Source organism: Phoca vitulina, unplaced genomic scaffold (genome assembly GCF_004348235.1).
Source record: "Phoca vitulina isolate PV1807 unplaced genomic scaffold, GSC_HSeal_1.0 scaffold52, whole genome shotgun sequence".
NCBI classification, from domain to species: domain Eukaryota; kingdom Metazoa; phylum Chordata; class Mammalia; order Carnivora; family Phocidae; genus Phoca; species Phoca vitulina.
Window position 1 is genome coordinate 1,996,325 of NW_022589755.1, and position 15,504 is coordinate 2,011,828.

The following is a 15,504-nucleotide window of genomic DNA, read 5'->3' on the forward strand; positions in this document are numbered from 1 at the left end:
TTCTTAGGCTGGAAAAGAAACGGGAGTCTTACTTGCTCCATCTCACCTAAAAACCAATCCCTAATACCTCAAATTTTCCAAAGATTCTATGGCCTATCACCTAATCTTCATACCAAACTCTGTATTGGTTAAGCTTCTTTAACTGCAAGCAAATGAGCAATGTAGGTAAAAAATGAAGTACTGGAAGAATAGCAGGTAGTTCGAGGAATTACAGCCTTAGAAAGCACAAAAACTAGAGTGACCCCAAAGATCTCAGCCATGAGAACACCAGTGTCATCCCTTTAGGGAGCTGCCATTGGATGATACAGACCCAACTGCCTCTCAAACTCCAGAGAGAATCTGATTAGCCAAGACCATCAAAGCCATATAGTACAGTATGTCAGTTGCTCAAAGGAAAAGAAGAGATGGTGTACTCAAAGGGAGGAGGCATGGAAAACAGGGCAGAGAAAAACAGAAAAATATATATTTTAAGTTTTATTTTTGATATTACAACTATGAGTTTATATTAGAACACAGACTGAAAATGTTTTTCCTTTAGTATAATACAACTATCCTTCTATGGCTATATACACATTTATACTTCTTTTTTCAACAGCTGCATGTAATTCTATTGAATGCATATACCATAATTAACTTACCCATTTACCCAGTACCCTAACAGTTTCTAATAGTTGAGTTCACCGTTAAAAATTATTTTTGCCATTATACATTTACCTACCTTTGTACACTTTGGTTTTTGAAGAATAATGATTCAAACGGTATATACACACATAAATTTATATAACCGACAGTGGAATTGTCTTGTTTTTGACACAGTGACTAGATATAATCACTTTTCTATGATTTAAAATCATTGGGGGAAAAAAGTAGATTAACATCACTTTATTTTGCATTTCCTTGATTACTAGTGATACTGGGTCATTTCCATTAGCTGTTTTTTCATCTTCTTTGAACTGGCCATTAGCTGTGTCCATTTTTTCTACTGAATTCCTGGTGTTACTATTTATTTGTAATAATGCTTTGAATATCAGGGATTATTATCCTTTGTTATGTTGGTTTGCAAACATTTTCTTTCAATCTCATATTTGTATATTTGACTTTGATATTTTCCACACATAAATGTTATCTTAATGTCAGCTCCTGGGTTATGGGTAATACTTAAGAAGGTCTGCCTCAAAGTTATATTGTTTTTCTTGTACTTTAATATTGTACTTAGATCTTTGATCTTTCAGAGCTTCATTAGTGTACAAGGTATAGTCCTGTCTTTCCATAGAGCTAAGTGTCCCAACACCACTTGATTAATCCATCTTCCCCCCACCGCAATGAAAAATCCTTTTTATCATACGTAAGGGGAGTCTAATAGGACGACCCATCCCCTAGTCTCTATCCCAAAGTAAAGAAAGCCCCAAAGCTCCATTTTCTATTACTCATGCCCTCTGGATAAGAGATCCCCTCACATGGCCTACCATGCTGCCACAGGTAACAGTCAAGAGAGAACCCCAAAAGCACTGTGTGCTCCAAGTAAGAGTACTCCTCCAGGGGCGTGGGTATTCTTTTTTAGGTAATGAAATGTGGTAATGGTTGCACAAATCTGAACATACTAAGTCACTGAATTGTATACTTTAAATGGGTGAATTCTATGGTATGTGAATTATATCTCATTAAGGCTGTTACAAAAAAACATAAACAAACAAAAAACCCTCCACCAGACCCAAAATCACTATTGATAAAGAGTGAAGAGAACTCTCATGATCCTTCTTAAACACTCAATTCTCTCTTCCTGCAACACTGAAAGCATAATTATCTACCTTAGGACTAAAATGACTATTCTCATTATGCCCGCTCTATGTGACAGTTCCCTGCTTCTAATGCCCGTATGTTCTGCGAATAGTAAGGCACTCCTTGCCATCACTCCCTAGCTCCCTCTTTCGGTGAGTTCTCATCGTGGTACATATTGCATACTTACAACATAGTATGTATTTCAACTTTGTCTGTCTTCCCCCACTAGGTCTGTAGGGGCAAAAACTTGCATATTTGCACTCTGCTGTATCCCCGGCACCTAAAAACACGGCCTGGCACATTAGTAAATGCTCAGTTAATGTTAAGTGAGTGAGTACTACATTCCTTACTATACCACAATTCTATATTCTACAGATGGTCAGAATCAGCTCGTCAACTTAAAAATATATTGGGATTTTTACTGGACTATCAATAAATTTACATATTTAACACAGGGAGGAATATCTTTGCCAGACTCTTTCTATACAAAGACAGGTCTAGCTTTCCATTTACTCTACTTTTTAATATTTAAAAAGTGAGTTTAAGTTTTAAGATCTACATTCATAAGCTAACTGCAGCATTTTTTTTTGTTTTGGTACCAGTCTTGTCAGTTTCATAGAGTAAGATGGGCAGCTTTACCGTATTTATTTTATGCTCTAGAAGAATTCAAACATCACAGGAATTGTCTGTGCTTTTCTACAGGTGAAAGTGTTAAACTACCTTTTTCTGGTTATTTCATGGCTATTAATCTATTCAAGTTTTCTAGCTTGCTGACTTTAGTTTGTTCTTAGTATCTGGCTAATCCTACATTCTACCAAATGCCTTTGTTCTAAGTGGCCTATTCTAACTTCTAAGCGCCAGGCAAAGTGAGAGTCCCTCATCAGCAATGCTACAAGTCCTTGTATTTAGTCATACACAGGGCGTGGTAAGCCAACATGTGACCTTGTTCATCACAGAATCTTTCCGTTCTGAATGTGTTCATTTTTCTACCTCCTGGGGAAGCAGAAGAGTCCTTTGTCTTCTCTAAAATGTACAGGTTTCTTAGTCTTAACCTACTAGATTTTACATACAGCTGAACATGGCAGCAAGGAAACCTTTACCTTAATGGCACTAATTATATGTCAAGGGTTGTGTGCTAAGCCCTTTAAATGGACTATCTAACATATTCTTAAAGATAAATGTTTTAAATGGGAAAGTAAAATAGATTTTTATTTTTAAAAGGTTAAGCTGGCTACAGTGTTAAAAATGCACTTGAGGGGAGCAAGAGGGATAATGGTTAACACTATGGTAAGAATAAAAACGAGATGGGTTCATCTTGGACTATGATGATGGGACATACACTGGACAAAAGTGGACAGATCCTAGAGGCATTTAGAAGATTGAATCTAGAGGACTTGGTGGAATGGGGGTGAGGAGGGAATAATTGAGGATGACTCTCCAGTATGAATTCGCTGATGATGAGCAAGATGTACACTCTGCCTGAAGGCTTTCCCACATTCCTTACATTCATAGGGCCTTTCTCCAGTATGAATTCTCTTATGAAGTGTAAGATGGGCAATCTGGCTGAAGGCTTTGCTACATTCCTTACACTCATAAGGTTTTTCTCCTGTATGAATTCTTTGATGTAGAGTAAGGGATTTACGATGGCTAAAGGCTTTCCCACAAACATTACATTCATAAGGTTTCTCGCCTGTATGACATCTCTGGTGACAAATCAGGGATGCTCTCTGTCTGAATGCCTTTCCACATTCAAGACACACATATGGTCTTTTGCCAGTGTGGAGTCTCTGATGTTGAACAAGATAGGAACCGTCACTAAAGGCCTTCCCACATTCAATACATTCATAAGGCTTCTCACCAGTATGAACTCTCTGGTGTTGAACAAGGTGTGCAATTTGACTGAAGGCCTTACCACATTCCTTACATTCATAAGGTTTCTCTCCAGTGTGTATTTTCTGATGTTGTGCAAGGTGCGCATTTTGGCTGAAAGTTTTGCTGCATTCCTTACATTCATAAGGTTTCTCTCCAGTATGAATTCTCTGATGATGAGCAAGGTGTGTGCTCTGCCGAAACGCTTTCCCACATTCTTTACATTCATAGGGTTTCTCTCCGGTATGAACTCTTTGATGAAGAGTGAGTGAGCCACGATGGCTAAAGGCTTTGTCACAGATATTACACTCATAAGGTTTCTCTCCTGTATGAATTCTCTGATGTACAGTCAGGGACGAGCCATGGCTAAAAGCCTTCCCACACACATTACATTTGTAAGGTCTCTCTCCAGTATGAATTCTCTTATGCTGAATAAGGCCTATGTGATCAGTGAAAGCCTTCCCACAATCAATACAATCAAACGGTTTCTCTCCAGTATGGTAATACCTCCGATGGCGTATAAGAGAAGCATTCTGCCTGAAAGCTTTCCCACAGTCAATACATTCATATGGTCTTTTTCCAGTGTGAATCCTTCGATGATGAGCTAGGGATGAACAATCGCTAAAAGCCTTCCCACATTCAATACATTCATAGGGTTTCTCTCCAGTATGAACTCTCTGATGTTGAGCAAGATGTGCAAGCTGGCTGAAGGCTTTATTACACTGCTTACATTGATAAGGTTTTTCTCCAGTATGAACTCTCTGATGTTGAATAAGATGAGCATTCTGACTGAAGGCTTTCCCACATTCAGTACATTCAAACGGTTTTTCTCCGGTATGTATTCTCTGATGTTGAGCAAGGTGGGCACTCTGACTAAAGGCTTTCCCACATTCAATACATTCATAGGGTTTCTCTCCGGTATGAATTCTTTGATGAAGAGTAAGGGTTGAGATTTTGCTGAAAGTTTTCTCACAGTCATTACATTTCAAAAGTTTCTTTTCTCCATAGACTTGCTTGTGTTTCTTAACAAATGAATGTGTTTTTAAACTTTTCTTATCTGTGTCAAAATTATATATTCTCTCTTCGATGGGAAATACCTGCTTTAGATAAGATAATCTTTTCAGATGAAAACCTGTCCCAGATTTGTTAAAGCGGTCTCTTTTCTCAATAAGGGTATCTATATGAGTGACTGTCTCTTGACTAAAGTGTGTCTTCTGACTTACCAGCTCCCTCATAAACAGGTCTTCACATTTCCAGTTTACCCCTAATGTGGAACATTTAAGGTCATAGCTTGGAAGTCTTTCCATTATCATTGCCTGGGATAATTTTTCTCCATAAATGCCCTGGTTTGGAGATAATTCCTTGGTCATCCAAATATATTCCAAGTCTGAAAGATATTAAGAAAGCAAATGTCTCCTTTACTTAAGGCTAGAAGAATGGAAACTTCCAAAGTGAAACCATGTGAATCAGTTATTGAAGACCACAGAGATCTTTGACAATAGTTATATAAAGTCAGGCAATGCAACCATCTTTGCATTTTTGGAATAAACCCTCCTGGCCTCTGGTGTATTATTTCAATATGACTTTTTATTTAAAATTATGTACCAATATTCATAATTGAGATTTGTCTGTATTTTCCTTTTTTGATGCTATTTCAGTAAGATTTTGGCATCAAGTGTTATGTGTCTTCATAAACACAATTTTTTAAATTTCTCTTTTTTATTTTCTGTCATGGAACATTTTAAACAATGTTGATGATATTTTTCCTTACGGGTTTTACAGAATTTATTTGTGGAACTATTCGGCGTTGTTGCTTCTGTTCTTGGGGGAGGCAGTTCTAAGATAACTTTCTACATTTCTTCAAAGGTAACCAGTCTGTTTAAATTTTCTATCTCTTCTGGTGTCAGTTGCAGTAATTTATATTCTCCTAAAACATTACCCATCTCATCCAGGTTTTCAAATTATTTACAGAAAATTGAGGAAAATAGATTCATATTCTTTTTTTTATATATGATTCTTTTAAATACTTATGCATCAATGGTTACTATTATTTCTTTTGTTTTCTCTCATTTGTTTATATATTTGACAGTTTATATATTTTATTGGTTTTCTAAAAAAGCACCAATTTGATTGTCATTAAATCTACTATTTTCTAGTTCATTTATTCCTATTTTTATCTCCAGCAGTGTAAGTCACTATACATAACTTATTTTAGTTTTCCTTAGACTCTTTTTGTTCTTTTTCTAATATCTTGAGTTGGATGCTTATTTATATTTTTTCTTATTTCTTATTTACTGATGTACACCATTAGGGCTATAAGTGACCTACCAACATCCTCTTCTTGAACCTATGAGAACTGGAAGCAGGAAAAATCCATACTACAAGCTACAGAATAAACTGTAGCCATCTCACTTGAGGCTGATTCCACTGTAATATATAATCTATAAACTCTTATCTAGCTTTCATACCAAAAAAAACAGCTTTCAAGCAAGGCAGGAAAAAAATAAATTAATTAAAAAAAAATAAACTGAGCCAAAAATCCCAATGAGTACAACAAAAGTGGGGAGATGATGAACAAAGAGAAAGGAAGTAATGTTAGTTACCTAATTTATTCATCTTTTATATGAGAATCAAATGACAATGTTTTGAATGGATGCATTTTATTTTATTTGAGACAGAACATGGAGGAAGAGTGAGAGGGAGAAGCAGACTCCCTGCTGAGCAGAGAGCCTGATGCGGGGCTTGATCTCAGAACCCTGAGATCATGACCTGAGCCAAAGGCAGATGCTTAACCGACTGAGCCACCCAGGTGCCCCAAGTGGATGAATTTTAAAATACAGATTTAAAAATATATCAAGACATAAGGGTTGTTAACAACTTGTAGGACTAAAAACCTTTTCAATTCAAGGACTGAGATGGTATGAAGGGGAAAAAAAACCCAGACATAAACAACAAAGCAAAAATCAGTAACAAAACAAACACTAAAGACAAAAATAATTAAAAGCAAAGGGAAGAGCATAACTATAATAATTGTTAACCTGATAAGCTCACATTTTAAAGAAAATATTTAAACCAGTTCAAAAAACTAAACATACATTTATCTGAAGAATTCAGAAATATTGAACATCAGAGATGATTATACATGGTACTTGAGAACTAGGTAAACTTCATAGAAGATAATAGAGTTCACAGATTGTGGTATCTGCAGGAATTAGAAAAGGTAAAAATGGCATGTCACACCAGTGGAGAATATCTATTTAAAATATAGCGTTAGGGGCGCCTGGGTGGCTCAGTCGGTTAGGCGACTGCCTTCGGCTCAGGTCATGATCCCAGGGTCCTGGGATCGAGCCCCGCATCGGGCTCCCTGCTCGGTGGGAAGCCTGCTTCTCCCTCTCCCACTCCCCCTGCTTGTGTTCCCTCTCTCGCTGTCTCTGTGTCAAATAAATAAATAAAATCTTAAAAAAAAAAAATAAATAAATAAAAAATAAAATATAGCGTTAGAACAAAAAGTTGCAATTTGAGACGGATTTTGAGAGGTGTTTTCCAACAAGTATCAGAGAAGGAACATCTTTTTTTTTTTTTTTAAGAGAAGAAACATCTTGAGAATAGTTTCCCCAACTCTAGTTATCTGCACTTACCTGGACAGAGGCCTCCTGTCATCTCTCCTTTCATCATCCAAGGCTCTTTACCTTGCTCCAATAAGGCAATCACATCTGGTTTAGAAATGCAAAGACCTGCATATAAGAAAAGATAAGAAAATTGGTTAGGTTGTGGATATTGCAGAGCTATGACCCAATCCAAATGGTATTGAGAGAAAAGGGATATTGTAGGGAAATGCTGATAAAGGCATAAAAAAGACTACTGAGGTGAAAAGACTCCAAAATGGGGAGAAGGAAGATACTCTTACCCAATGAAAGCAGGTTCCTGTAGTTCTCTAGCATCACTTTCTTATACAAAGTCCTTTGAGCAAGATTCAGCCATTCCCATTCGTCTTGGGAGAAGTCTATGGCCACATCTGTGAAAGTCACTGAATCCTGAAATGACACAAAAATAATCTTGCTAAATCTTCATGCCATTACGTAGCTGGCTCTAGGGGTAAAGGGCTATGCTATTCACACTATGGGGGGAAAAAAAAACCCAAACACTGTGCATAAGTAATTACACCAGGGTATAAATCATCCAGCTCATACAGTTAGCTACTGGACAACTTTTCTGCCTAGTTATATCATACATATTAGGAAAAAGAAAAAATATGAGAGACACTCTCTGCTCTTCAAACATTTACAATTTTATAGTGGTGAGAAGATATTCTAAGAAAAAATGTTGACTGAAGACAGAATATCAAGTACTAAATTGCAGTTGACCCTTAAACAACACAGGTTTGAACTTCACAAGTCCACTTACATGTGAATTTTTTTCAGTAAATAAGTACAGTATTGTAAGCGTATTTTCTCTTCCGTATGACTTTAACAAATTCTTTTCTCTAGCTCACTTTATTGTAAGAATATAACATATAATACACATAGCATACGAAATACGTATTACTCAGCTGTTTATATTTTAATCAGTAAGGCTTCTAGTTAACAGTAGGCTATTAGTAGTTATGTTTGGGGGGAACAAAGTTATATGTGGATTTTCAACTATGCGGGGATCAAAGCCTCCAACCCCCATGTTGTTCAAAGGTCAACTATATTTTATCTATGTTAGGAGCTAGACCATTTTTCTTTAACTCCTTTGGGGCTGTGGGGGAAAGTTTTAAGGAAGGATGCTGACCTGATGAACATGATTTCAACCTCCACAATATATTCTAAGAAATCCTAGTATTCTGAGATGTTAAGAGGTACGTCTAAAAAATGAAAGAAAAAAAAATGACTAGCAATACTTTTTCCTTGTCACATAAAAATATATTTGCATTAGGAAAACACATTTGGAAAGTTGGTTTTTTTCTAATCTGCTGAGATTAGAAGAGATCATATGAGATGAGCACAACCTGTTTTGTTATATGGGCTGAATTTCCTAACCAGGAGAAGATACCAGTCATCCATTTTGTGGCTGCTGGCAGATTTTCCATTTCTTACTTTGTGATTTCACTTATATCAACATTTAAGAATGAGTTTTGAATAAACACCAGTTGTAAATAAAACCAGAGAAAAAGCTCAGATTATTCCAAAGAATTCAGGCCCTGGCACTGACTAGCTAGGTCATCTTGGCAAAGTTAATAACTGCACATGCCTCAGTTTCCCCACACAAAAAAATGGGAATAATTTTGGTAGCTACCTCACAGCTGCATTGTGAGAATTAAATAATGTAACAGTCACAGTACCTGGCCAAGTGCTCAAGTACTGTTACCAAAGACAACAATGAAGGAGGGATAGGAAAGAAGGAATAGAAGGACGACGAGGCCAAGCACAGCTGAAAATATTTGGTTTAATACTTCAACAAAAGTTTCACTTATGTTTTATTTTATCTAATTTCAATATACTATAGTAGTTAAGAACATGGTCTCTGAAGCCAGACTATGTTCAAATCCTGTTCTGTTCAGTAAGCTGAAGATATTAGTTTTGCTTTCAATCTTTGGAGATTTTTTTTTTTTTTAAGATTTTATTTATTTGAGAGAGAGAGACACAGCGAGAGAGGGAACACAAGCAGGAGGAGTGGGAGAGGGAGAAGCAGGCTTCCCGCTGAGCAGGGAGCCCAATGCAGGACTCGATCCCAGGACCCCGGGATCATGACCTGAGCCGAAGGCAGATGCTTAACGACTGAGCCACCCAGGCGCCCCCTTTGGAGATATTTTAAATAACTCAGAAGAACAGTGTACTGTATCTACACCTATATATTTACCATTTCTGTTGTACTTTCTTCATTCCTGATGTTCCAGTTCCCTCCTTATAATTTCTATCTGAAGAACTTCCTTTTGCAATTCTTTTAGAAATCTGTCAATGAATTTTCTTAGTTTTCCTTCATATGAGAAAGTATTTCACCTTCAATTTTGAAGGCAATTTTTGCTTGACATATAATGCTGGGTTGACAGTTCCTTCCTCTGAGTGCTTTTTAAGTTGTTCTACTTCCTTCTGACTGCCATGATTTCTGATAGAAAATCCACAGAACTGAAATCACTGCTGCCCTATATGTTTTTTTTTTTTTAAGATTTTATTTATTTGACAGAGAGAGAGAGCAAGAGAGAGATCACAAGCAGGTGGGGGGGCAGAGGGAGAGGGAGAAGCAGGCTCCCAGCCAATCAGGGAGCCCGATGTGGGGCTGGATTCCAGGACCCTGGGACCATGACCTGAGCTGAAGGCAGACAATGGACTGAGCCACCCAGGTGCCCTGCTGCCCTATATGTTAAGCATCATTTTTCTCTGGCTGGTTTCAAGGTTTTCCCCTTATCTATAGTTTTCAGCAGTCATTATAAAGCTCCCAAGCAAGGATTTCTTTTGAGTTTATCATGCTGGAGTTTGCTGAGCTTCATGGATCCACAAGTTTATGTCTTTCACTAAAGTTGGGAATTTTTCAGCCATTATTTCTTCAAATATTTTTTCTACACTTCACTTTCTCCTTTTTGGGACTTAAATGATACAAATGTTAAACATTTGGTATTGTCCCACAGGGCCCTGAGGCTCTCTTCAATCTTTTATCTATCGTTCAGATGAGATAGTTTCTATTTACCTTCAAGTTCACTAACTCTTTCCACTGTCATCTCCATAATGCCACTAAGCCCATCCAGTGAGCTTATTTTGGTAATTATATTTTTGATTTCTTACTGATATTTTCTATTTCTTTGCTGAGACAATCTATTTGCTTCAGGAGTGTTTACTTGCTCAAGCATTTTTATAATAGCTGCTTTAAAATCTTTATCAGATAATTCCAACATATATGTCACATCAATGTTAGTATCTGGTGATTATCTTTTTCCCTCTGAATTGAAATTTCCCTGGTTTTCCATAAGCTGAGTAATTTTAGGTAGTATCCTTGACATTTTAGATGTTACGAGACTCTATGTCCTGTTTAAATTATATGGAGAGTGTTGATGCTTTGTTCAGCTCCATTTCCAAAGCCTATGAAGTGACATTCACCTCTGTCCTACTTGTGTACTACTTGGTGGCCAGCGATCTATCCTGAGTTCACTTCTCCTGGAGTATGGTATGCTCTTCAGGGCCAGACACATGCATAAGCAACTTAGAGTGAGCCCAGGAGTTCATCAACAACTTCAAATGGTTGATTTCCAAAGCTCCTCCTTCTCTGTGGTCTCTCCAGTGTTTTCTACTTCCTAGGGGTTCCCCTTTTTAGTCCTCTGGCCAGATAACTGGGGCTTATTTATTCCGCTCTACTGTGCAGCTACCCTGACCGTACCCACCCCTGGGGCCAAGCAAGGAAAGAACAGAAGCAGAAAAAAAAAGGCAGTAAGAGTTTACTCCACCCTCTGGGGAACACAGCTTCTTCAATTACAGAGAAAATTTCTCCTCCTTCAGAGTTTTAGACTTCTGCAGACCCCACTGCTACTGCCTCAGGGCATAAGAAAACAGAGAACTTTTTTTTAAGATTTTATTTATTTATTTGACACAGAGAGACACAGTGAGAGAGGGAACACAAGTAGCGGGAGTGGGAGAGGGAGAAGCAGGCTTCCCGCTGAGCAGGGAGCCTGATGGGGGGCTCGATCCCAGGACCATGGGATCATGACCCGAGCCGAAGGCAGACGTTTAACGACTGAGCCACCCAAGTGCCCCAGAGAACCTTTTTTTTTTTTTTAAATATTTTATTTATTTGACAGAGAGAGACAGCGAGAAAAGGAACACAAGCAGTGGGAGAGGGAGAAGCAGGCTTCCCGCAGAGCAGGGAGCCCGATGAGGAGCTCGATCCCAGGACCCCAGGATCATGACCCAAGCCGAAAGCAGACACTCAACCGACTGAGCCACCCAGGCGCCCCGAGAACTTTTTTTTTTAAGGTAGATTTCCATCCACCCTCTCTGAGCATTAGATCCCCTTCCTACTTCTTGAGCCTGAACTAGGTTTTCTCCTGCAGTTCTTTTTATCCATGACAAAACCCCCTTCTGGGTTTTGTGCTTTGTTGAATCCATGCTACGAGATACTGGGGGGGGGGGGAAATAGGTAAACACATCGCATTTTGGGTTTCTTCCCCAATCAGCCTGCTACTATTTACTTTTTAGAGACCTCAAATTGCTGCTCCATGCATGCTGCTCTGGTTCTATAGCAACTTTCAGTGGGAAAGACAGGGTAGTAAAGTATGCTCAGTCCATCTTACCCAGAACAAGGACTCTCCCAAATTCAGTGTAAGTTATTATTAGTTTTAAAATTAACATTCCATTGGATATAAAAAGCCTCGTGATGTTTAGGGTTTCTTGTGCATCAAACATCATATTGTAGGTTTTTCACATGTATGTTATACTGTGTATATAATGTGTGTATTATATATATTGTATGAAGAACTACATGGGCACATAGGCAAACAGAAGCATACAAAGCTAACGTTTATATAGTGCTTATTATGTGCCAGGTACTTTTCTAAATACTTAAAATGCATGAACTCATTAATGCTCACAACAGTACTATAAATTAGCTACTGGTATTATTCCCATTTTATGGTTGAGGAAACTGAAATTAAGGTAATACATCTAGTATACAGTGGAGCTAGGAATTGTACCCAGGCAGTCTGCTGCCAGAGTCATGTTATTAATCTTTATGCCATGCTCTGCCACTCTCAAAATATTTTCCTCTCACAAATAACAATACTGCTTACATCTAAAATGTTTAAATGCTTAGGAAACAAGTTCCATTGGTAGTGCATGTTTTGTGGCATTATATCTGATCAGAAAAGGTGTTTTGCTTTGATATAAGTTGCTCATTGTGTCTTTTATATAAAATAAAGACAATTTTACTATGCTGTTACTTTTTATTTGGTAAGTTTTTTAAGTTTATTCATCAAATTTTATAATTTCTTACAATAAAATTTGCTGATGACACTCATTTAGCAGTTCACTTTAATCAGAACATGAATTACAGTTCTTAAGTCTACTACAGGTCGTAAAAATATTAAAACTGTTCTGGAGTAAAGTTTGAGAAACTTTAATCCACAAGAAATGAAAAATTAGAATTTAGTCCAAGAAAATAGTCAGTGATGAGAGCAAAAATTCAACAACAAAGATGATCACTGCAATAATCTCAGTTAAATAATAAAACATTGGCGATAATTTAGCTTTGGAACAAAGGTCTGATTAAATAGATTATGGTATTCATCCTAGAAAGAAAAAAGGATATAGAACATTACCTGGCATTTTAAGATGCTCATGATTCCAAGTCATGCATACGCTGGCTCAAATGCCTGCCATCTCACCTATGCGTGCAGGTATCTTCCTCTTCCTTCAAGATACAACTCAGGAATCACACCTCCCAAGCCCTCCTCCCTCCAACAGGGAGTATGACTGTGTAGGCTATATGCCATTCAAGGATCTCTCACCAAGGAGGCAAAAAGGAGCTAAAAATAAAGTAGATTTCCTCTTGCTAGATTGTGGCCTGTCACAGAGCTTCACCACTCTAGAGGAAGGGACACCTTTTTCTAACTCACCCAAAGGTATTCATATGGCCTATGAATGGTCCTTCCTCACCACTCCAGAGGAAGTCTAGTCTATACCTACAGCACTGATCACATTGTATAAATAAATGTTCGCTGCCTTTTCGTTTCTCCAACAGATTATAAGCTCTATGAAAGCCAGGATGGCTACTTAGGAAGTAGGCAGATCATGGCTCTCAAATTTTCTCAAAGGACTGTATTTCTGTGTTGTCACATAATTATGAAAAAACAGCACATGGAAAAGCTCAGAGTGAGTCAATTTCTTGAATGAAAACTAAACAGCTATAGGAAGAAGAGGAAACTCTTGAGAGGGCACTAGGTTATTTGAGTCTATCTCTATGGCCCCCATCACTCCTCAGAAAGGGAGGAAATAGGCCCCAGGGTGAACTCTTAAGCAGACAAACTTCAGAAGGAAACAAACATTACCAAATCCTGGAAAGCAAGACTGTATTTTAAGAAGGAAAGAGGGAGGGGCGCCTGGGTGGCTCAGTCGTTAAGCGTCTGCCTTCGGCTCAGGTCATGATTCCAGGGTCCTGGGATCGAGCCCCGCATCGGGCTCCCTGCTCCGCGGGAAGCCTGCTTCTCTCTCTCCCACTCCCCCTGCTTGTGTTCCCTCTCTCGCTGTGTCTCTCTCTGTCAAACAAATAAATAAAATCTTAAAAAAAAAAGAAGGAAAGAGGGAGGGCGCCTAGGGGGGCTCAGTTGGTTGAGCAACTGCCTTTGGCTCAGGTCATGATCCTGGAGTCTTGGGATCGAGTCCTGCATCGGGCTCCCTGCTTAGCGGGGAGCCTGCTTCTCCCTCCCTCCCCCTTCTCATGTGCTCTCTCTCTTTCTCTCTCAAATAAATAAATAAAATCTTAGAAAAAAAAAAAGGGAAAGAGGGAATAGTAACTCACCAGGGACGAGGCTTTAAGAAGTTCAACTCCCATCACCTCCTCCTCTTCCTGGTTCCTCATTAGAAGGGCTTTACCCTGAGAGGGCAGAGCTGGGAGAGGAGAAAGGAGTACTGAGAAGCTGTGTCACTCTAATAATTACTGCCTAGAAACTCTTTCCTCCCTTCAGCTCCCTCTGTTCTCACTCCCCCACTCCCACCCCAAAATCCCCTCACAATCCAGGCACTCACAGGAACACCTATAATTTACAGCTGGGGTTCTTCTCTGCTCTGAGTTTTCAGGCTGAGCACAACTTCCCTCTCTCTCAAAGTCACCCATTCATTAACATTTGGAAAAAGCCATCTCGCCCGGAAGGGAAGTATTACCTCTGTTACAACAAAGAGGCCATGTGGCTTACAGAGACTGGACCCAAAAAAAAAAAAAAACCCATCAAGAGACCCATTTTGCTTTGTGAAAAACTTTAGTTTTAAAGAAGTCCCTTGTCCACTCTGAGCCAAGTTTCTTCAATCAGAAAGAGTTTGAGAAATAGAAACTTGCTCAGTGGGGGTTTGGGGATCTCAACCCCTTCCCCAGCACTCTGGACAGGTCAGCTTCATATTCCGGCTCCAGGGACTCCCCCCATGACTCTCTGGACAGGTCAGCCTCACACTCTGGGCCCAGGGACATCACCCCCCGCCCCCGACTCTCTGGACAAGGGACCCCATCCACCGGCTCTCTGGACAGGTCAGCCTCACACTCCGCAGGAACCCTCTCACAGTCACTTTTTCAACTGTCCGAAGTGGTTAAGGATACTGACCTCAAGCAGTTGTAGAGGGGATTACATGAGAGTCAGTACAGAAGGGACTCGGGAGTCAGCCAGTTGCGCATCTGAATCCTGGCTCCTCCACTCACTAGCGATTACTTGTCCTCCGCATGCTTCAGTGTCCTATCTGTGAAAAGGAGGTAGTTTCCGCTTTGTGATGTGATATATTTATGTGATATTTGGTGTTACTCAGCAAAATCAGCAAAGAACAGTATGGCTGCGAGCAGTGCTTCCTCCCACTGTCTCTCTCTCCTCACTCTGGTAGCAGGGAGAGGGGTGCAGCAGAGAGAAGTGCCAGGCAGGATGGGAAGAGTTCTGTAACCTTGCCCTGGAAAGGCAGGGACCCCTCTCCATTTCCAGAGGAGGCTGTGAACATCCCCTCACCTGCAAGCCCCATGCCACAATGACCTGGGGGCCAGGGCCTTAGACCTGGTCAAGGGACTCTGGACAGGTCAGCCTCACACCAGGGACACCCCCTCTCCCCCGGCTCTCTGGGCAGGTCAGCCTCACACTCCAGCTCCAGGGACTCTCCCCCCGCCCCCACTCTCTGGACAGGTCAGCCTCACACTCCGGGC

The 15,504-nt window shown here is 39.5% G+C and overlaps 1 protein-coding gene across 2 annotated transcripts; it reads right to left on the reverse strand.

Annotated features, from left to right (window-relative positions):
* Nucleotides 1-461: 461 nt before the first annotated feature.
* LOC116622017 (zinc finger protein 470) lies at nucleotides 462-15,388 on the reverse strand. Of its 2 annotated transcripts, none has more exons than XM_032388116.1 (5): nucleotides 14,924-15,388; nucleotides 14,131-14,219; nucleotides 7,556-7,682; nucleotides 7,287-7,382; nucleotides 462-5,035 (listed from the first exon to the last, which is right to left on the reverse strand). In XM_032388116.1, the coding sequence occupies exons 2-5, from the start codon at nucleotides 14,188-14,190 to the stop codon at nucleotides 3,165-3,167; spliced, it is 2,154 nt and encodes a 717-aa protein (XP_032244007.1). In that variant the 5' UTR covers nucleotides 14,191-14,219; nucleotides 14,924-15,388; the 3' UTR covers nucleotides 462-3,164. The 2 variants fall into 2 exon arrangements, with proteins under 2 accessions (XP_032244007.1, XP_032244008.1); XM_032388117.1 differs by lacking the exon at nucleotides 14,924-15,388 and adding an exon at nucleotides 8,422-8,494 and having other exon boundaries at nucleotides 14,131-14,217.
* Nucleotides 15,389-15,504: the final 116 nt, after the last annotated feature.